General features: G+C 34.4%; 2 protein-coding genes across 4 annotated transcripts; one reads left to right on the top strand and one right to left on the bottom strand.

The window, feature by feature from the left end:
- Positions 1-100: 100 nt before the first annotated feature.
- LOC133174728 (uncharacterized) lies at positions 101-6,252 on the bottom strand. Its single transcript, XM_061309810.1, has 4 exons — positions 6,154-6,252; positions 5,689-5,800; positions 811-881; positions 101-391 (listed from the first exon to the last, which is right to left on the bottom strand). The coding sequence occupies exons 1-4, from the start codon at positions 6,218-6,220 to the stop codon at positions 366-368; spliced, it is 276 nt and encodes a 91-aa protein (XP_061165794.1). The 5' UTR covers positions 6,221-6,252; the 3' UTR covers positions 101-365.
- A 2,051-nt stretch (positions 6,253-8,303) lies between these two features.
- Positions 8,304-22,522, top strand: LOC133174821 (small ribosomal subunit protein mS26-like). Of its 3 annotated transcripts, none has more exons than XM_061309921.1 (5): positions 8,304-8,594; positions 13,367-13,507; positions 17,420-17,518; positions 18,706-18,730; positions 20,690-22,522. In XM_061309921.1, exons 1-5 carry the CDS (start codon positions 8,365-8,367, stop codon positions 20,849-20,851), a joined length of 657 nt encoding a protein of 218 aa, XP_061165905.1. In that variant the 5' UTR covers positions 8,304-8,364; the 3' UTR covers positions 20,852-22,522. The 3 variants fall into 3 exon arrangements, with proteins under 3 accessions (XP_061165905.1, XP_061165907.1, XP_061165904.1); XM_061309923.1 differs by lacking the exon at positions 18,706-18,730 and adding an exon at positions 17,576-17,600; XM_061309920.1 differs by lacking the exon at positions 18,706-18,730 and having other exon boundaries at positions 17,420-17,543.
- Positions 22,523-24,109: the final 1,587 nt, after the last annotated feature.

Raw genomic sequence — 24,109 nt, 5'->3', positions numbered from 1 at the left:
TTGTACTGAAGGTCCTTAAACAGCTTCTAGTTGGGGGAGGGGAGAATCGAGTTCTCCTGTTACATAAAATAAATGCAAAACAAAATAATGCAACATGATAAAAAATATTGAACATTTTATTTAACATCAAAGTTATAATGCATATACTAGTATCTGCATCAGTAACAAATTACAATGCTGAGTGCATGAGGTGTGTTAAATGGAGAAGAATGAAGGTGGAAGATCTTGTGTGATGATGTCACTACCAAACTTGTGATGTCATCAGTAACGAATTACAATACTGAACGAGGTGTATTAAATGGTGAAGGATGAAGGTGGAAGATCTAAGTGATGATGTCACTACCAAACTTGTGATGTCATGAGCATCAAATCTGATTGTAGGTCACTCTGCCTGAAAAAAATTAAACAGGAGGCTCATAGGAAAAATCAAGCTCAGATTATTGCTAAATTCACCATCAATATGTTTCCTGCTGTATGCTTACTATTGTACTAATGACTGAAAAAGAATCAGAAGAGTAGCCTTCAGGATATTTACAGATAACAGAGAATTCAAAATCACAACGTTTTTCTTTTTAGATCATTTTTAAGAAGTTAATAATTTGTCATTTATTTTGTTTTATGCTGATGCTTTATGCTAAAAAGAGAGAGAGAGAGACTCGGTCATTTGGCTCTGCATACTGCACAAAGATAAGGCAGCATCATGTTTGTGTCACTGATTCGTTATAAAGTGTCTACCTTAGGATTTAAAAAGGGCAAACCTATAAATGGTCAGCATCTACAAGGTTATTACAATAACAAAGAGATACTTACGTCGTCTGTAACACCACAGAACGATAAGAGCGATGATAATTACGACAGCGACGATAGGTCCGACGATTATCCTACATGTGTAAATAAAGAGAAAAATGACATGATTATAACATATAGACGATAGGTCGGACGATTATCCTGTATAAAGAGAAAGATGATGTTTATAACAAAGACGATAGGTCCAAAGATTGTCTTATAGAAAGTTTTGCTGTTAGACTAATAATGGGAACCTTGATTTAATTATAATCTATACTACTATATTAAAATAATAGAAATAGACTTTTGGTTTTGATTTTTGGCCTTTAATACCGATAAATCGGAAAAGTACTGTCTTTTGTTTTATATATTTTAAACATAATTGGTACTTGAAGATGACCAATTTGTTTTTATTTTTTCTCAATTAGCCTTCGCTAATTTTAAAATAATCAACAAAAATTCCACAAAAAATTCCGGAAATCATCTGGATTTTTTGGATTTTACAATCTTGCGCGCGCGCATTACATTCACGCTAAATCAACGGTGTTCAAATCAGAGAAGACAAAAGAAGTACTAAGTAGATATATATTTGTTATTTTATAATTTCTCTAATAAGAAATAAGAAAATCATAAATATTTATGAACAGAATGTATAGCAAATTTCCAATGAAAATTTACACGTATTTGTATTATCTTTCTGAGTTTATCCATACAAATGTGATATTGTGGCCACGTGGGTAATCATTCGCCATCTCGGAGAAACATTTATTATATGTTATGTATGTCTCTGGTCATCTCAACGGGGGCAAAAAGCTCATGATCGTAGGAGCAATATTAATGTAACTACCCGACTTTATTTTATCCTTCCTTTCTTTTATGCTTTTTTTGAGGGGAAGGGAGGGGGGTGGGGTTACAACTCCAGCTAGAATCACATCTAAGTGAAGTACGTAGGCATTCTTTTTCCGCCAAAAATTACAATAACATTATTTTCATTTTTAAAACTTTGAAATAAATCGAAGTAATTAAATAACGTCAATATAACCGATATTTTCAATTTGAAATGTGTCTAAATGATTGCAACTTGAATTTGTTCGCCATGTTTACTAATACCTTCACTGCTGAAATTTATAACGCGGTAAATATGAAACATAAACTAAGGGCAAAGAAATATTTGATTCCATGCAAAAAATTCACATTATATTTCTTAGAAGTGTAGTGAAATCAATATAGCATTATTGCAGGTTTATAGCTTTGTTATGTAAATACATGTAATGACCTCTGACCCTGGTCTGTCAACAATACGGTGAACACCCCCTGCAATGCTTGCGCCGTGCATTTCCCACGTGAACCATCAAAGAAAGCATTTTATTGTTTATATTTAAATTCACCTCTAAAAATTTCTTTAACTTTCAGAAAAGTGGGTGAAATATGTAAATTATTGTTATTGATCTTTAGTACATTATATAGAAGAGACAGCGTGTTCTTCTAAATATGTAAAGGTTGTCATGGTAACTACGCTTGATAGGTAGTCTGAAGTCAGCCCTTGCTACCCGTACAGTTCATTCTATCAATGCTGCTAAAATATCGATCGTTTGTAAAATATAATCCATGCAAAGTAAATCTCAAAACTATGAGGTGGGACAAAATTAAGATTGTAAAAAATATTTATTCATTGATGAAATGAATTATATTTAATCGTAGCAAACAAACTAACGCTTTATTAAATCGCCACAAGAAAAAAATACACTAGCGTGAAAACAAGTTTTCTTCAGCAGCCATGACAGTTCTCAAGTGATGCAATGACTTTTGATTGAAAACGTTTAATACTGCAGTAGATTAATTTTTGTTATCACTAAACAGATATATAAATGTTTATGAGGTATGTATTTTATTTTTGCTGCATTATTTACGTATGAAGTAAGAAAAATTCCCATATTCAGTTCAAGATCCCGCTCCCAAATTCTCATTGGCTGTCCCAAAATAAAATCGGTCAAGGTCAGTAAACTCAGACTTTACTAAATATTTTGGAAAAAAATATGTTTGAATAATTACATCAGAAACATTTATTTTAAAATGTTTCTGATTACATTGTATGATTTCATTTAAAAAATGGAAATGATATTGTATGATCCAAAAAGAGTGTACCCCCCCCCCCTGGAAAAGGCTTCATTATTGCAGCAAGAAGTACTTTCAAGTTCCTACTTTAGCTTGGTTTATCTAATCATAATGATAATTTATGTTTTCCATATATCTTATACTGTACTAATTCAAGGATATCACATTAATTTTTATCAAAACATGCAGACAATCATGAGAGCATTTTCTTATATCGTATATAAAGTACATTTGATATTCTTAACTTTTATTATGATCTCTTGAACAACCAGTATGGTTTTTTTTTTTGGGAGGGGGGGGGGGGGTAATTGCAAGATAATCTGTTCTGCTTCACATCTGCTAAATTGTGTAAAAATACCAGTGTAGCACATTTGTCCATTTTCATTTCTGCTTTAACAGATTATATACATGTCTATTACCTGTGTATATATAAAGTATATGTATAAGCAGTGCTTAATTCTTTTATTGTTGAGGTCATATTTTGAACAAGTTGAGACCTGCAGTGTTAAAATTGTTACAAAATTTTTTACAACTTTAGTTTAATAACTGATTGTGTAAAAATACCAGCTTAGCACATTTCTTCATTTTCATTACTTTGCTTGATATGCTTTAGCAGTGCTGAACTCTTTGTTGTTGTCATATTTTCAATAAATATCCATAATTTTTTTAATTAAATTTGTTTGGAAAGGTGAAATTTATGTAAGCTCCGGCGTGACTCTAACTCATGACTTGATTTATAGATAACTGGTGGTCAAAACCATTCTGCGCTACGCCGTTACGCAACAATTTTGTAAAAAAAAAAAACAACAACAAAAAAAAAACAAAAAAAACCCCAGAATTATATTCACATTCATTGTTTATCTCAAAAGTACCTTATGAATGTGTCGATATATCTATTTTGTAAATGTCCGATATGCACATGGATGTATTCATAACAATGTCAACCCGTGCACGCACGGGTCAAAGTCTAGTAGCAATAAAATTTGTCATTCAGTGTATGGAGATGATTTGTCAGCGACAATTGAGATGATCATAGAGATAAGCGAGATGATTATACATTTGGGTGAAATTGACCACGGGCACTGGAAGTTAATGTAAATACTGAGTATGTGCATGAATAAAAAAGGATACCTTTTTATACATGCACATACTCAATATTTACATTAACTTCCAGTGCCCGTGAAATTAACGAGACGATCCTGCACGTAGTTTTGTCACTGAAAGATAAGCAAGATTTTCGTGGATTAGTCTATTCTTTATGATCGCAGCACGATGAGCGAGAACTCTGGCATTTTATTAGGCCATCTTTCAAAAAAAATATTTGCTTGTCCCCTCCCGATTTTAAAAAATTGTAGTTAGGTAGAGGGGAAAATTTTTTATTCAAAAATACTTGGAAATATGAAGATAAAATAGCTAGTAATGGGATGAGAAAACTTCGGAATGAATCCAAGAAATAATTGCATGTTTCCAGAAGGTTAAAAAAGTTTTAGTCGGTTGGGAGAGGGCAAACAATTTTTCTTTTTAAAGATGGCCTTATCATGGAAGTTTTTTTTCTTAATATGTATTCTTATTGTTGCCAACTGGGGGCTCTGGAGAGAGAAAGAGAGAGACCACTGCATAAAAAACAAAGAAATAATCCCAGCTGGATACTTTAATTAAAATGCTAATCACACACAATATTTCATTTCAACCAATGTTTAACCATCTGCAAGTCCACTTTTAGATACTTGTATGTATGAAACAAATTAAGTACTGAGTATATGTTGATGATTTGGATGATAAAAACAGGACACTCACAATAGGAAGCGATTAAGTGTTTGTTGTTTGACATGAGAATCTAAAAACTTGGACATGGAAAAGAGATTAACACGTACTGTAAACAGTGTTATTTATAATTTCTCCCTTTTTGATTTTGTCAGATTCTTACGAGACCACCTTCCTCTTCTAAAAAAACATTATCTAGATATTTATATTTCTTTTAATAAGTATACAAATAGGATTTTATGCAAATGCTTGCACTTGTATGTATATGAGTGTAATATATTTTCATCAATTGGAGTACAAGGTGTACTGTAATACATGCACCGTCTTTGTAATAAAGGTTTATTATATGTATATTATTATATATTATAGTTTGAGAGGAAGGACTCAGTCTATGAAGATTTGCATGTACCTGATGTGAATTAGAAATCATAAAAATGAATATATTACCCCAATAAAGCAATGAATAATTGTTTTTAAATATTTTAGGTAATATTTTAAAGGAGGAGGAGGGTATATTTATTACAATTTTTTCTGAAAGAAGGGGGCAAATTATATACATATTACAGTACTTAGTGTAAGACACGTAAATGCTTATATTTAGCTAAAATTGATCTATAGATTAGAAAATGTGTAATTATAATACTATACACAGCAGAATGAAAACTATATAGAGTGTAAATAATTAAATTACATCAGTTTTTACTTCTCAATCTTTACTTTATCAATACAGTCATAAAACAGATCGCGAGTGTAAATCGGTTTGACTTAAAGTATATATTTACATTTTGTGAGATACAGATAGATACGAAGTTTGATCCCAAGGCCCCACTGCCCCTCTGAGTCTCCAACCCCTTTCAAAAATCCAAAATTGGAACAGTATCGCCTACATGTACAAGGGCTATATCAAGTTTACTGACATTCATGCTGAAAAGTGTTGATTTTCTTACAATTCAAATATTCCGCGTGCCTTTACTAAGGAAGATTTTGGTTTTTTTTTTGGGGGGGGGGATAAATTATACGAACCCTATGGATAAGCAGGTGGCAGTTCCGGTACATACGTATCCAGACGAACAACACCAGTCGGTACCCGTGCAGCAGTGATATCCGTCCGGACACTGGCTGTCTGAGTCACAGCCTGAAAACAACCAATCAAAGTACAGACGAACAGGCAACAACCAATCAAATTATACAGTAATATGAAAACATACAGATAGCAACCAATCAAAACACAAATCAAAACACAACGTTGATAAACCTTACAGTCCAAAAAATATAAATTATCCAATTAAAGAACAAATTGAACTTTCAAATGCAGGCAAAAATAAAAGTATATATTAAATTTTTTTTTTATTTAAAAACACAATATTTTCAAATTAAATAGTACAAAGTTATCTCCACCGAAATGAATGATTTATTGAACTACACGTAATAATTAAAGTCCTGACTTTCACAATGATTTTTTTTAAAAGAAGCTACAGTTATAAATACCCTGGACCAGACTTTGTTGAACAATGACGAGCAGACAAACCAGGATGTGGCTACGTGATGGACTCATGGCTGCTGGCTTGTTGGGTGAGTTCTGGACGATTTGTGGTGAAATATGTCCACAAGTGCGACACGAATACTGGTACAAGTACGAATAACAAGTGACCCTCTCGGAAATAATCTCTTCTTTCAAAGGGATCAGACAATGTATGAAAATCAAATAGGAAAAAATATTCTGTAAACATTTACATATACATTTAGTCAATAACAAAAATGCTATGTTCTGACACCATTGCTATGTGGACTTCCCTGTGATTAGATTGTAGGAAGGTATGCCCTTGATAAAGGTACTTGATCAATTTTTATAATGAGCGTATACATGTATGTGATATGTGGTACATATATACATTACTTCCTCGGGAGTGTCCACCTGGTGTGACGTACGTCCTTAAAAGTAAAAGTACATCTCACTCAGGATGCGGGATGGGCAGCCTTAAGCCCGGCCAGAGTAGCTAGGTTGACTTAATTATCTCTGTAGGAAATGACGGACATTGTCAAGGAGACCAGATGTGGTTAAAAGATCTGTTCAACATACATTCTTATACTTGTTTAGATTAATAAATAAAGTCATTGTGAGTTAAGGATGTGACTCAATGAAAAAAGGAATTCTCTCTCTTTCTGAAAGTTAGAAGGACGTTCATCTGTTGTATATTTAGCAAAATGGAGATTTTTTTCTGATAAAAATTTATGTATGAATATCTCAGAACTTTACTTTTCTGACACAATACAAGGTTAAGTAAAACTGTATACATGTTATCTCTATTTCCTTATTTCTGTTTCTTCTTACTTCTTTACGTAAATTCCTATCTTCGTATTCGATTTGTTTATTTCATAAAACCGGAAGAGAGTTATCTTTTATTTTCAAAGGTATTTCATCACAAAACTTTTCATTCTAGATTTATTATCAAATAACAATACGGCTGACTTTTACTTTCATTCTCTAGTTAATAGCGGTGTTTATACGGAGGATTTTAACCCTACTCGGGGCTTCTGATGAGCCAAACCTTGTAATGAAATATGGAGATAACGAACAAGCGCACAATACAAATCAGTAGCAGAGCAGACAACGACCTCTCAAACCTCAGAGGTGGGATCAGTTGCCATGGAGGAGTGAGTATCCCCTGCCGACCATGCACACCCGTCGTGTGCTCCTTGTCATAATCGGGAAAAACGGAAAAATCCGTAGACAATTCAGTGTGTAAATAATTTAATGGCCTAACAATTAGTATGAAAAATGTCAGTCAGAATTTGACTTAATGATAGATTGTATCTGCTGACAAGGTCATTATATCGGCCATAGAAATTATGACTTTAAACGAGACTGTTGATATTCTTGTTTCATCAACTTGTTTGTCAGTAGCTTGCCTCGTTTTAGAAAATGCCCGTACGTTGGCCTACAGCATGCTCTTGCGTATCGAATCAGCTGAGAGACATAAATTAACCAATGTGCAGGTGAAAAGGGTATATGGCTACATAAGTAAGGGAAGTTGACAATTAAAAAGTTGAAGTCATCACTTTTATCATAAAGGTTGGTTGTTGTGTTACCATTAATATTTTTTCTAGTAAAATATCCAAATACGGACTCAATCTTACCTGGAAAAGATCTAAAGGGTTAAATACTTTACATAAAACAGCTAAAGAAAAAAAAAGAAAAGACCCCCCCCCCCCACACACACACACACCGTGAAACGGCACACAAAGAGAAGTATAAAACATATTCCAGTGGCGGAATGCCCAACTACTACAAAACAATAATTATATTGATAAAAACTTCATCAATTGATGAATATGTCTTCTTAACATAGCAATGTAGAAGTGCCTTTTTATTAACCGTTTTAAGCCCTGTCCCAATGACCATAAACTGAGAACAGATAAGCACACGTTTTGAAATAAAATTGACAAAATTTTCAACTTGTATTTGTAAAATTAAATAATATATATATAAACTTGCAGCTTTATAAAAAAAAAAGATTTTTGACTTGAATTCGTTAACAGTTGATGGTCCTGAAACCTGCACTGTGAATACCTGTTGGGTTCGAATTAGCAGCGGAGCGAATTGTCTGGTAACCTAATATGGTTGCCCTATGATGGCTATGTATCGAGAACTAAAACTTACTGAAAACTTTTCTTTGTATTAATGTTAGATTATAGAATATGTCATTGATAAATACATTACTTAAATCAGGGGCATGTGTTCATGGCCTTGAGTCAACAAGACAAGCGCTACCCGTCTTTGACTTAGTTCGGTGGAGAAAACCGAGGTGGGTTCCACGTGCAAAAAGTAAGGAGTTCGTTCTCTCAAAGCGACCAGAGCAGGACCCTCAGGAGATGGAATGGCTGAAAACGGAGGAGAATCATTATAGAACACAGATGAAGGCGATCTGGTAATTATTAATGGCGTGTGAATGGCAGAAAATGTAATTTGTAAATGTAAACAACAGAGGAAATTCGAGATAGAGTGAACACCATCGTCATTCCTCGCACCATTCTAAATACGGGAAGGCTGTACTTGCAATTTTTTCCTATTGATTTGTGGAAAAATGCATTGAAGCAGCTTAAACACATAGGATCTCCCCATGGTATTGCAATGTTGTAAATGACAAAAGGATAAGTCTACATAGGTCTACCCCTCTATACTATAAATATAAGTCATTTGTCATGGTGCAGTGGTTAGAACCTTTGCTCTAGAAACGCCATGTAAGGAATTGATCCTTATTCATGGGTCCGAATCCCACTGTGGGACATGGAGACCAGTCCTTCTGATGAAACTGTATATACCGAGGTCCTTTGTCACTGTAGGTGCTGGCACGAAAAAGATCCCTCACTGCTCAATGGCCCAGAGTGCCGAGTATAGGTCTTAATTTGTAGCCCTCCAACGGCAAGAGGTTGCCTCTCCATATGAGTGAAAAATTCTCGAGATGGACATTAAACAACAAACAAACAAAAACACTACATATAATTGATTTTATTGTATAGTCTATGGAGGGAAAGACCTATGCAGACTTATCTTTTCAACATTTACAAAATTACATGGGGAGCACCTCTCTCTAAACCAAGCTACTTTGAGTAGGTACTTAATACTACATGATTAATTCAGCGGCTCGTTTCACAAAACTATCTTATGACTAAGATCTGTCTTAAGACCTAAAATTATCGTAAGATTGCACGATAGCTGTTTCACAAAACTCTCATATCTTATGATAATCTTAAGATCTATCTTAATCGTAAGACAACTAGATACCTGTCTTACATGTAAGACTAGAGTGAACAATGTGACAGTATATATTTTGGCTAAAAACCGAAGGATTTTTTTAAAAAGAGAACAGTTTTTAGAGATAGACACCTTTGGACTATGAGATCAGGCCTATCAGAACAATGTCCCCCCCAACCCCCACTCCACCTACATGTAATAATTTTGCCAGTAAATACTATGCAATAAAAAACATAAAATGTAGCTATACTTTATAGGACTGGGACGATATATCGAGATATCGATAATATCGATTCTGTGTGAGGATGATACGCATATCGATACACATGAAGAAATATCGAAATATCTCCAAAAAATTTCTGACTTATGTTTTTCTTTGTTTACTTAAAATTTTGGGTTTAATATATGAAATAAATATGCTAAATGTAAATATAAATATGAAATACATAATAATTAACACCACTTGTGTAAAATAATTTTGTTTTACAACAGATATACAACTTTTTTTAATAAATTATTCTTTTTGTGAAGAAATGTTTTGTTCAATTCAATAAAAAAAAGATTTCATAACCAAATCAACATATCGTGATACATATCGTATCATGGCTCAAATATCGTGATACATAATGATACAGAAAAAGTTGTATCGTCCCAGCCCTAATACTTTATGGCTGTGCCCGATTATTCTTTTCGGTGAATTTTTGTTTAGTTGTGCCCCCACCCTCCCAACTGAAATTATTCTTCCTCCCCCAGAAATTGCTTCTTACGGACATGTATACAAGATCCAGATATTATTTATAATTTTAATCAAAATTATCTAATTTTTGAATTCAATTCCTCACAAGAACAACATATTATCTATGACCAAGCAATGCTAACTTATGCAGTTTTGAAAACATCGTCGGATACCCACGGGTGGTCTCCTCAGTAAAAGACGAGATCACCCGTGGGTATCCGATGATAAGTAAAAGATGAGATCACCCGTGGGTATCCGACGATGTTTTGAAAATGGCTAAGGCAGTTCCAGATACACGTAGTTGATTTATTGGTATGATAAGTAAATAAATAAAAAAATATATGACTTTTTTATGGTTTGGACTAGTCCTGTCCATAGAAGTAAAAACAAATTGGAACTTCGGTGTAGCCACCCTGCACATTTAATACGTTTTATGTTGATGTTTTTTGTTACACTGTGGTTATTTTTTTCTCGAAACTAAACATGTCTTTCAGTCTTACAAAATTAAACACTGCTGTAATATTTGATGCTAAATATGTTTTTTTTTTCATATCATTTGAAACTGTTAAATTCTGCTTTCGTTTCTCTACTCCGTCTGTTACCACTGTGTTTCGTTGTATAGTAGTTTTTATACATCATAAAAATACAATCTCTCCCTCTGAACTATGCATGCATAATTTAGCTGAAATTAGTGAATTTAATTTAGATTTTACCTTGGTTTAATAGCGCTATACTGTACCTATTTAAGACAATTAAAGTGTTAATTTGCTCTTCAAAACATTTTCAAAACATGCTCTTCAAAACATTTTTTTGTAGTTTACAAGTGCATATAAACCATATTTAGAATAATTAAGGTTGTATATGGTGTCCCTGGGGTACCTTGTGGTTCCTTGTGGTATCCTTGTGGTTCCTTGTGGTACCTTGTGTAAAAGACATACCCGTAGTTCAGCATTTCAGAGATACCTTCATAGATTTTTATGAACGAACCTGGGGACTTTGAACTCAATTTGGTGTTTCAGCTGAATATAGTGGAAAATCATTCATTATTTGCATAGGCACAAAATGCAATAGTGCATGGATTTAATTAAAAGTAGTATCAAAAACATTTTGTTAGCAACTACTATTTTCTGAGCAAAAAGACATTTAAGCAAATTTCTTTCAATAAATTTGTTGTACTGAAATTTATTCAAATTTAGCTATTCTGCCCCCCCCCCCCCCCCCCCAATACAATGAAATTGATGCAATAAAATGTCATTTTTCCGAGAGTATTACTATAACTGCAGAAGAAATATTTGAGACACACCACTATTTCAATATATAAAAGGAAATTAAAGAAATACCACGAAACTTTGAGCAAACAAGTTTTTTTAAATTTAAATATCAAAGCGTAAGATTTGTCTTACGACTTGTCTTAAGATTTTTAGCTCACCTGAGCCAAAGGCTCAAGTGAGCATTTCTGATCACTTTTTGTATGGCGTCCATCTGTCTGTCTGTCTGTCTGTCTGTCTGTCCGTAAACTTTTAACATTTTCAACTTCTTCTCAAGAACCACTGGGCCAATTTCAACCAAACTTGCCACAAAGTATTCTTGGGTTAAGGGGATTCAAATTTGTTCAAATGAAGGGCCACGCCCTCTTTCAAGGGGAGATAATAAAGAGTTAGTGAAAAATTAATAGCATCTTTTAAAAATCTTCTTCTCAAGAACCACAGGGCCAGGAAAGATGAAACACATGTGGAAGCATCCTCAGGTAGTGTAGATTCAAGTTTGTCCAAATCATGACCCCCAGGGGTAGGGTGTGGCCACAATGGAGGATCAAAGTTTTACATAGAAATATTTAGGAAGAACCCTTTAAAAATCTTCTTCTCAAGAACAGCAAAGCCAAGATGAGTCATATTTATATGGAAGCATCCTCAGTTAGTGTAGATTCAAGTTTGTTCAAATCATGACCCCCGGGGGTAGGGTGGGGCCACAATGGAGGATCAAATTTTACCTAGAAATATATAGGAAGAAACTTTTAAAAATCTTCTTCTCAAGAACAGCAAAGCCATGATGAGTCATATTTATATGGAAGCATCCTCAGTTAGTGTAGATTCAAGTTTGTTCAAATCATGACCCCTGGGGGTAGGGCAGAGCCACAATGGAGGATCAAAGTTTTACATAGAAATATATAGGAAAAATCTTTAAAAAAATCTTCTCAAGAACAGCAAAGCCATGATGAGTCATATTTATATGGAAGCATCCTCAGGTAGTGTAGATTCAAATTTGTTCAAATCATGACCCCCGGGGGTAGGGCTGGGTCACAATGCAGGATCAAAGTTTTACATAGAAATATATAGTAAAAATCTTTAAAAATCTTCATTTCAAGAACAGCAAAGCCACGATGAGTCATATTTATATGGAAGCATCCTCAGTTAGTGTAGATTCAAGTTTGTTCAAATCATAACCCCAGGGGGTAGGTTGGGGCCCAATGGGGGATCGAAAGTTTTACATAAGAACATATAGAAAAAATATTTCTTCTCAAGAACAGAAAAGCTATGTTTAATCATATTGATATGGAAGCAAGCTCAGGTAGTGTAGATTCATTAAGTTTGTTCAAATGATGACCCCTGGGATAGGGAGGGGCCACAATGGGGGATCAAATTTTTACAAAGGAATATATGCAAATTTTTTTAAAAATCTCCTCAAGTACAACAAAGCCATTTGTTATATTGACATGGAAGCATCATCAGGTAGTTTAAAATTCAATCCCCCCCCCCCCCCCCAGTAATCTTTTCAATACTGAACTGATTTGTGCTTTTGCCTAGCCAATGTGCTCAGGTGAGCGATGTGGCCCATGGGCCTCCTGTTTATATTTAAGATAGTTTTGTGAAACGGCAGTGGCATATCTTATGATTATCATAAGTCAGATCTTAAGATGATCTTAAGATCTGTCTGAGGACAAATCTTACGATAGTTTTGTGAAACCCGGCCCAGGCTACTAAGCTAAATCAAAATGATTGTACAAGATCTGTAAAATAGTTATTCTTCTACAGTCTGTACTACAATTACTTACTTCATGACAAGTATACCTACATAATATGACCAACCAGAAGATTAAATTAACCAATTCTAGTCATCAGAAGCCCCACATAACAAAGTAACCAAAATTGTAAGATGATCCATTGCATGCAAATGTTAACTGTATTTACAAAATGATTGAATCTTTATAGGCAACTCATAAAACTTGTACCAGATCAGAGTTTACCAAATCCAATCAAGGTCAAAGCTGACAAGTATAAGATTGCTGAAGCCAGCTGGCAGGACATGCAAGAGAGAATGAAGGTCTGGAACAGTCGAGTAGCAGTTCTAAGGTACGTCATTACAACAGTCAAGTAGCGATTCTAAGGAACGTTATTACAACAGTCGAGTAGCAGTTCTAACCTACGTAATTACAACAGTCCAGTAGCAGTTTTACGGTACATCATTACAACAGTAGTGTAGCGGTTCTAAGGTACATCATTACAACAGTTGTTTAGCAGTTTTAAGGTACATTGTAAAAGTCATGTAGCAGTTCTAAGGTACGTTGTAAAAGTAATGTAGCAGTTCTAAGGTAGGACATTACAACAGCTGTGTAGCAGTTCTAAGGAATGTTATTAGAACAGAAAGACAGAACTTTTTCAACCAGTATATCATTTATAAGACAAGAAATACAGCATTTTGTTATACGCCCGTCTTTAGACGGGACGTATTATGTTATGGCGTTCATGTCCATCCGTCTGTCCGTCCGTCCGTCCGTCCGTCTGTCTGTCTGTCTGTCTGTTACCTTTTCTCATGTCCGGCTCATAACTTTAACACTATTAGGCCTAGGATTATCAAACTTTGTCAGCTGATACTTCTTGGGTAGAAGGTGTGTCGCACACTAAAAGTAGGTCGCTCTGACCTTTAATGAAGATGCTATGGCCAAATATGGAAAAATCCTGTCTGGCTCATAACTAGAAAACTATTGGACTTAGAATCTTCAAATTGGGCCAATTTATGCATCTTAGGTAGAAGGTGTGTCACGACCTATTTCAAGGTCACTGTGACCTTTAATTTAAGTGAAATTTAAAAAAAAAAAATGTCTTTTTACTCTTAGATTACACAATCCCAAAAAATGCAAGAGTGTTGCAGTATCCTTATTAAAAAATGTTAAATCAAGAAAATACTCATTTTTTTCATTATATACTTTACAGCAATCTATAACAATGTTACAAGAGAAATTCCACCTCTCCCATGGGTGTAATTATCAAGCACTGGTCAAGGAGAATTTGATAACTTTTTACTCTTAGATTATACAATCCCAAAAAATGCAAGAGTGTTGCAGTATCCTTATTAAAAAATGTTAAATCAAGAAAATACTGATTTTTTTCATTATATACTTTACAGCAATCTATAACAATGTTACAAGAGAAATTCCACCTCTCCCATGGGTGTAATTATCAAGCACTGGTCAAGGAGAATTTGATAACAGAAAATTTCATGTCAAATTAGAGAGAAATTAATGAGTTTAGTGTGAGGAGCTAACTGGTAGAGCATCTCTGATCAAGCAGGTGTTATCTATATCTCTTGAGAACGGGGCAAAAAGAATCAGCCCTGTTGGATTAAATAGTTGGCTAGCCTAACTTTTAAAATGAATTTGGTGAAAAGTAATTAAAACTTATTTGATATTGTATAATAATTAATTTGATATTGTATAATAAACTAATTTGATATTGTATAATATAATTAAAACTAATTATACTTGGGGGGGGGGGGGGGGGGGGTATTGGAATCAGCATGCCTGTTGTCCGTATGAATTGCAGCTTAAAACCAGTCTGCATTAAATCTAAAAAAAAATATAAAGTATTTAAGAAAATGTTTTAATTATGGTAGATAGTCCCTAGAAATCTAAGAGTAATGCAGGAACCTTATTAAAAATGTTGCATCAAGATTGCACAAGTTTTTTTTTCTTTTTATAAATCTTGGTAACAAATTTAAAAAAAATCTTTGTTTTCAAATTTAATTTCAGAATGACATAAATATGCATTTTTATTGCACTACAAAGCAGATAGTATGCATAGATCCATTCATCCATTGTGAGTAATGAGTGGATATGCATCCAGTTAAAGATTAATTAATGAGGTCAGTGGAGGAAGGCTAGCTGTCTCAATCATTTCTATTAGAAGATCTCTGATCAAGCAGCTCATATCTGTATCCTTTGGGAATTGGACAGAAGAACTGCTTGTCAGTTTATAGCGTATGTCATTTGATGGCCAGCCTTTTATTTTTGATATTAATTTGATATAGATTGTTGTTAAGACTAAATTGATATTGTTGAAGATGATATTTTTATTTAATTTTTTGAAAATATCAACTAATTCAGAGCATCATGTCTCACAAATCTGAAAGCTGGGGGGGGGGGGGGGGGGGGGCTGCAGATGGACATTTGTCAAGCTCTAACACAACCATTTGAGGATCTATAATGTAATATTTGTTATAATTAATGCCTACACCACAGGAGATGTATAAACAAATATTATTAGGAATGGAAAAATCATTGAAATCCTTCTATCAAGGTTGTCATGATTTTCTTGCACTCTAAACTGTTTTTGACAATTGAACAATATTTGACGGGCGTATCATGCTGTGGCAGGGCACTTTATTGTTTGATGAGGTCACATTAGGTACATTCTTTAATGAGGTCACATTAGGTACATTCTTTAATGAGGTCACATTAGGTACGTTCTTTAATAAGGTCACATTAGGTACATTCTTTAATAAGGTCACATTAGGTACATTCTTTAATGAGGTCACATTAGGTACATTCTTTAATGAGGTCACATTAATGAGGTCACATTAGGTACATTCTTTAATGAGGTCACATTAGGTACATTCTTTAATGAGGTCCTATTAGGTACATTCTTTAATGAGGTCACATTAATGAGGTCACATTAGGTACATTCTTTAATGAGGTCACATTAGGTACATTCTTCGAGTGCTCTGTAGTGATATTTGACTGCATTATATAAATATTGCAGTAGGTGAGGCTTATGTGGAGAAGTTTAAGTGATGAAACCAGTGACAACATAGATGATGTGATGTTGACAATGATTTGGGAGGGTTGAAAATTGTCCCAAACATACCTGACCTACATGTAATACATGCAGTATCTGTTTCATTATACTTACAGTTATACAAAACGAACTATATGTGCATACATGAAAAATATGAAGATAACCAGCAGTAGCCAAGCTTAAGTAATATAACAAGCAGTAGCCAAGCTTAAGTAATATAACAAGCAGTAGCCAAGCTTAAGTAATATAACAAGCAGTAGCCAAGCTTAAGTAATATAACAAGCAGTAGCCAAGCTTAAGTCCACTGGAACAAATTGTACAAATTTATACTGTGTTCTTTGAATTTGCAATGAGTAGGAGGAAAGGGACAAAAATAAAATGTTGGCAGAAATATCCTCTATACAGTATCTTATTATCTACTTCATTTCTTGTGATAATTTTATATATTAAATCAATTATTTTGAGAAAAAAATAAATCAAGACAATACGTTATTTTTTCCATTGATCAGTAATGTCACTTTTGAGTTTTTGTTCTCAGACAGCAATGGTATGTTTTACAGACATTGCTTGATTAATCAGATTCTACTAATTTTCTTTAACCTGTATGAAATAATGCCATGTTTGTTATATGACTGAGGACTGAGGAAGTATCTTGTTTTTGTTGTATGACTGAGGACTGAGGAAGTATCTTGTGTTTGTTGTATGACTGAGGAAGTATCTTGTGTTTGTTATATGACTGAGGAAGTATCTTGTGTTTGTTATATGACTGAGGACTGAGGAAGTATCTTGTGTTTGTTGTATGACTGAGGAAATATCTTGTGTTTGTTGTATGGCTGAGGACTGAGGAAGTATCTTTTGTTTGTTTTATGACTGAGGACTGAGGAAGTATCTTGTGTTTATTGTGTGACTGAGGACTGAGGAAGTATCTTGTATTTGTTGTATGACTGAGGAAGTATCTTGTGTTTGTTATATGACTGAGGACTGAGGAAGTATCTTGTGTTTGTTGTATGACTGAGGACTGAGGAAGTATCTTGTGTTTGTTATATGACTGAGGACTGAGGAAGTATCTTGTGTTTGTTGTATGGCTGAGGACTGAGGAAGTATGTGTTTGTTATATGACTGAGGACTGAGGAAGTATCTTCTGTTTGTTATATGACTGAGGACTGAGGAAGTATCTTCTGTTTGTTGTAGGGAAGAAGCTGAAGCAAAGAAATATCAGGAGAAACAGGGAAGGTTACTGGGGATGTTAGGACAAGAACAAGTGATCAGTGAACAGTTCACAGAGGAAACTGTAAAACGATTGAACAGGGAAAAGGTAAGAACAAGTGATCAGTGAACAGAGGAAACCATAAAACGACTGAACAGAGAAAAGGTAAGAACAAGTGATCAATGAACAGAGGAAACCATAAAACGACTGAACAGAGAAAATGTAAGAACAAGTGAACAGTGAACAGTACTTAGAGGAAACCATTAAACAATTGAACAGAGAAAAGGTAAGAACAAGTGATTAGTGAACAGTTCACAGAGGAAACTGTAAAATGACTGAACAGAGAAAAGGTAAGAACCAGTGATCAGTGAACAATTCACAGAGGAAACCATAAAATGACTGAACAGAGAAAAGGTAAGAACAAATGATCAGTGAACAATTCTCAGAGGAATCCATTGAACGACTGAACAGAGAAAAGGTAAGAACAAGTGATTAGTGAACAGTTCACAGAGGAAACTGTAAAATGACTGAACAGAGAAAAGGTAAGAACCAGTGATCAGTGAACAGTTCTCAGGGCTCGACATTAACGCTTCGCCCGCTTGTCCGGTACCAGTGAAAAAAAAATTACGGACAAGTGAATATTGATGGGCACTTGTCCGATTGGACGAGTGCTTTCATGTGAAGAAGTCTCAAAATAATAAAAAAGAACGACTAATAAAAACGGAAGCAGTACATAAACCCGAATTCCGATCCCGATATCAATCGCTATGTAATTGAGTTCATACTTGATCGGGATCGATGTTCACTAATTGCATACTACTTCAAGGCATGGATCTTACGATGTTTGGATTCTGTTTGATGTTGACAGATTCACTTGTGAACATTTATGTTGTTGTCAGGACAGGAAGTCTAGATAAAATTTTATTTTATGTGTTTGTTGTATTTATCAGTAACAACACAAATCAATCAAGCACGTATAAAATGGACTTTATTTTAAGTAATGGTTTTCAAGTTGACCGAATTAGACCTTTATTGAAAAAATTTTGGACAAGTGAAGTTGAAGTTCGGACAAGTAAATGTCTTGGTCACTTGTCCGAATGGACAAGTAGGAAAAAAAGTTAATGTAGAGCCCTGGTTCTTAGAGGAAACCATTAAACAATTGAACAGAGAAAAGGTTAGAACAAGTGATCAGTGAACAGAGGAAACTGTAAAATGACTGAACAGAGAAAAGGTTAGAACAAGTGATCAGTGAACAGTTCACAGAGGAAACCATAAAACGACTGAACAGAGAAAAGGTAAGAACAAGTGATCAGTGAACAGTTCTTAGAGGAAACCATTAAACAATTGAACAGAGAAAAGTTTAGAACAAGTGATCAGTGAACAGTTCACGGAGGAAACGATCAAACGACTGAACAGAGAAAAGGTAAGAACAAGTGATCAGTGAACAGAGGAAACCATTAAACGACTGAACAGGGAAAAGGTAAGAACAAGTGATCAGTGAACAGTTCTCGGAGTAAACCATTAAATGACCGAACAGAGAAAAGGTAAGAACAAGAGATCAGTGAACAATTCTCAGAGGTCAACATGTCCAAAAATTTATTTTTACAATAGCTCCAAAACTATGTGGTTTATAAAGTTAAAACTTTTACAGTTTATAAATATATCATTGATTAACAGATAGAAAGTATCACTTGATAACAAATAATTAAAAAAATATTTATTGAGAAAATTCTTTTAAAAAAATGCATATAATTTTTTAAAAATACACCTTATTAATTCCGTACTTTTAGTTAAAGCCATCATTGCAGAAACAATATATGTTTATCAATAATGGGCAAGTTGGACTTCGATATCCTCTGGAAAGTTGTTTTCCCTGTTTTTTTGTCCAAATGTTAAGATTTGAAACCGAAAGTACATTGCAAATGGCGGATTTTATAGGGGTCTTGTCTTTATACATGTCATGCTTTCAATAACAGCCTTTCAGAGACCATTCACATCCAACTTGCCCTTCATTGATAAACATATATTATTTGTGCAATGATGGTAGTCACTAAAAGTACAGAATTAAGCAGGTGCAGTTTTTTTAAATATGCAATTTTTTTTTTTTTTTTTTTTTTACAAAAAAAAAAAATTTAAATATTTGTTTTCAAGGGATACTTTTTATCTGTTAATCAATGGTATATTATAAACTGTAAAAGTTTTAACTTTATACCTCACATAGTTTTGGAGCTATTGTAAAAATAAATTTTTGGACATCTTGACATTTGGCAAAACCTTAAACGACTGATCAGAGAAAAGGTGAGAACAAGTGATCAGTGAACAGTTCACAGAGGAAACCATAAAACGACTGAACAGGAAAAAGGCTAGAACAAGTGATCAGTGAACAGTTCTCAGAGGAATCCATTGAACAACTGAACAGAGAAAAGGTAAGAACAAGTGATCAGTGAACAGTTCACAGAGGAAACCATAAAACGACTGAACAGAGAAGTGGGAGGAACAAGTGATCAGTGAACAGAGGAAACCATAAAACGACTGAACAGAGAAAAGGTAAGAACCAGTGATCAGTGAACAGTTCACAGAGGAAACCATAAAACGACTGAACAGGAAAAAGGTTAGAACAAGTGATCAGTGAACAGTTCTCAGAGGAATCCATTGAACAACTGAACAGAGAAAAGGTAAGAACAAGTGATCAGTGAACAGTTCACAGAGGAAACCATAAAACGACTGAACAGAGAAAAGGTTAGAACAAGTGATCAGTGAACAGAGGAAACCATAAAACAACTGAACAGAGAAAAGGGAAGAACAAGTGATCAGTGAACAATTCTCAGAGGAAACCATAAAACGACTGAATAGAGAAAAGGTATGAACAAGTGATCAGTAAACAGTTCACAGAGGAAACCATAAAACGACTGAATAGAGAAAAGGTATGAACAAGTGATCAGTGAAAAAGTTCTCAGAGGAATCCACTGAATGACTGAACATAGAAAAGGTGAGAACAAGTGATCAGTGAACAGTTCTCAGAGGAAACCATAAAACGACTGAAGAGAGAAAAGGTGAGAACAATCAGTGAACAGTTCTCAGAGCTTTGTGGTGAGAGCATCTTACTAGTGATGCAGAGGTTCTTGGTTTGATTCCAGTCCTGTTACAAGTGAAGAGAAGGAATCCAGACATTTATAACTTTGATTGACAAGGCTAAGTGTTTGACAGAATTTTTCACTGTCTGAACTAAAGCATTGATTTTTTTCTATTGATAGGAAGTGGGTTTCCTTACCCCAGACAATGTAGAACAGAGATTGTTAGAGAGCCTGGAGACGTCAGCAGATTACGACTTTGCCATCGATAGGGATGGTGTCCGAGTGGTGGATGTCCAAAAAACAGAAACAAAGAAACCAAAAGAAGGAGAGAAGACAGACTGACACACAGACCAAAATGTTCATACACACACATACAAAGTGTCTTTACACAGGACGGTTGTTTAAGGGATAAGAGGACTGTGCATTTTCTTCCCTTATATGCCATGAATACCTGTTAGTGATATTTATTGCTGGTCAGTGTCGTAAGCTACAATGCTGACAGATCTCATATGTATATTGTACATACCTTATGTGATTTTTTAAAATTTTCCTACCAATTTTATGTTTTTACTGTTTGCCGTATTAAATATAACAAATTATTGAATTATTAGTTTGCTAAACTTGCAAAAATCATAAGAATAGACATTTAAAAAAGGGGTCTCAAAGTTGACATTTATATAACGAAATTGCATTTGGTAGTGAAATAGAAAATTTGATTGTTAATTTTCCAACAATGGTATTATTCATAAAATATTTTTCAAAAATTCAAAACTTTGTCCAAAGGGAACATGCAAGACTTTAGGGTTCATTTGTTTGTTAACCTGCCTTACATGATGTACATCGAAAATGTTATAGATTTTTTAAAAAAGATGTTTGAAATTCAATAATTCAGGATCTTTGAAATTTTTTGGTAAACCTTTTGAAAGCATTGGCAAATTATATCTGTAATGGTGCCAAATTATATCTGTAATGATTCCAAATTTTAATCAGGGTGCCCCTACTCTAAGATGAAGCTTCTGAAAGCTGTTATGATCTTGTATTAGATTCGATTACCAGCACAATTAACTCTATGAAACGTATGAAAAGACCAACAAATAATATCAAATGAAAAATTTTTAGGAGAGTGCATTAGGAGCATCAGAGAATTAATATTCAAAACAGCCCTTTTAATGTTTTGTTTGATTGTAACTTCTATAAATATTGCATGAAGGATGTTGCACTGTGGAAAGAATTGAGAGAGGTAACTTGTTTACAAAGCATAAAGAATGCCCCCTTTCCCCACTTCATATTTATGTATTTATGTAGTAATATTCTGCTATCACCTGCATATGGTGTTTACATCTCCCAACTTATTCGATACTCGAGCATGCTCCAAGTACGATCAATTAGGCTACTGACAGATAAGTTAATGTTACAGTAATTTCAACAACCTCGTTTAAAGTCGGCATTTCTTAAATTCTATGGTTGTTATAATGACCTTGTTAGCAAATATAACCTATCATTGGGTTGAATTTTGGCTGACTTGTTTCATACCAATTGTTATGCCTTTGTTTTTATACTGAAATTGACTACGGAATGTTCCATCTACCTGATCAATACATAGGGTCACGGCGGATGTAAGCAGTCAACAAGGGATGCTTACTCCTCCTAGGCACCTGATCCCACCTCTGGAATTTCCAGGGGTCCGTATTTTATGCCCTCTTCACAGAATTGTATTGTTTATAGATTTTTTTGAGATTGATCACTGTTCGTTATCTTCACCTTTTTCATTAGTTTATCTGATCAATACGAGGGTTCACACTGAGTGTCACAGGTCAACAGGGGATGAGTACTCCTCATTTGGCACCTGATCCCACACCTGGCATCTCCAGGAATCCATGTTTTTGAATTGTTCACATTTCCTATAAAAAGGATTCATGAGAGATCAATAACTGATCACCATCTTCACCTTTTTTGTCAGATATATCAACGCTGTTTTATCAGTTGATTAATAAAAGTTAAAATGTGCTTTCATTTATTTTTCGATTCTATGTATCCCATTGATTTCAAAACAAAAGATACCACAGAGTCTGCCACATCTATTCCTTGTTTGGATGTTAAACTGACTAGACGTTAATGGTCAATTTCAACTACTAACTAAGCTATATATCAGATTGGATGAATTCAGCACCTGCATATTGTGTTTTTATCTCCCAATTAACGAGGTAAGCAACAACTGAATACGATCAATATTTCAATTAAGACAGACTACTGACATACAGGTTAATGCTACAGGGCTTTCAATAATCGTTTAAAGTCAGCATTTTGCAAACACTATGCTCTTCCTATTGACCTTGTTTGCATATACAACCTTCCGTTTGGTCGTAATTTGACTGACACATTTCATACCAATATTTAGGTCATTGCTTTAATACTATATGGGGTACGAATACTTCCGTTTAGCTGATCAATACAGAGAGATGACGGCGTTTGAGGTCTGTAATTTTGACCTCTTCATATTTTGTTTTGTTAGAGAATTTGAGAGGTTGATAACAGTTCATAATCGGTTACATTTTTCTGAAAAAAATTACAGGAGCCTTCAAAGCAAGCAAAGTAGTCTGTTGCGTCATGTGAGCAGTTAACAAAACTAACTTTTACAATATCCAATTGACTACATGGAGATAAAATTAATGATTCTCTTAAGTGAATTTGTGTATTGAAAATCCAAATTACTACTGCTTTAACAATGTATCAAACTTAAAACCCATCTAATATTTTATGCGTTTTCCGATTTGAATAAATGATATGTTACATTTAATAATAAATGGAATTGAAAAAAATATAATAAACCCTTTCATTTATTCAAGCCTCTAGCTAACTGATACAGATAAATAGGCATACTGTGAAATGACTACTTTTCTCGAGGGATTAATTTTTGTTGTTTTCGAGGTATAAAGAGGGACACGGATTCATGTTCTCCACAATGTGTTAAAATTGTAATTAAGACATCTCTACAATTTTTCAACTACTAAATCAAATCCCCAATATTCTTATTTTATTATAATTTACCACTTTTTTCCTGTAATAATTCAATAAACCAATCACGGTAGCCTAGTGGTAGGGCGTTCGCTTTGTGACCGGGACACCCGGGTTCGATTCATGTTCGCCTCGCTGCGTCAAACCTAAGAAGTAAACATAGGTATTGATTGTTGCTTTGCAAAGCGCCGGACGTTAGAAATGAACGTCAGGGGTCCTTCCGGTGGGGACCTTAAAAACCGAAGTTCCAAGTAATGTTAGGCGTTAGCGAGATAATTAAAGAACCATCACTCCTCAGTGCCCCAGAGTGCCGAATATAGATGTGATTTTGTAGCCTTTCACCGTTATAAATAATGACCCCCCCCCCCCCCGGAATTAAAATGATTCCACTATATATATATATATATATATATATATATATAGAGAGAGAGAGAGAGAGAGAGAGAGAGAGAGAGAGAGAGAGAGAGAGAGAGAAGGAACAGTAATCAAGCTCAAGTCCAATGAAACCATACAGATCAGGAGCAGAGCAAACACTGACCTCCAAAAAACATCAGAGGTGGAATCAAGTGCCATGGAGGAGTAAGC

This window comes from Saccostrea echinata, unplaced genomic scaffold (assembly GCF_033153115.1).
Source record: "Saccostrea echinata isolate AGI-Se365-2 ecotype Australia unplaced genomic scaffold, CSIRO_AGI_Sech_v1 ptg000059l, whole genome shotgun sequence".
NCBI lineage: Eukaryota > Metazoa > Mollusca > Bivalvia > Ostreida > Ostreidae > Saccostrea > Saccostrea echinata.
The sequence above is the reverse complement of the archived record's forward strand: the minus strand, read 5'-3'. Positions and strand labels throughout refer to the sequence as shown.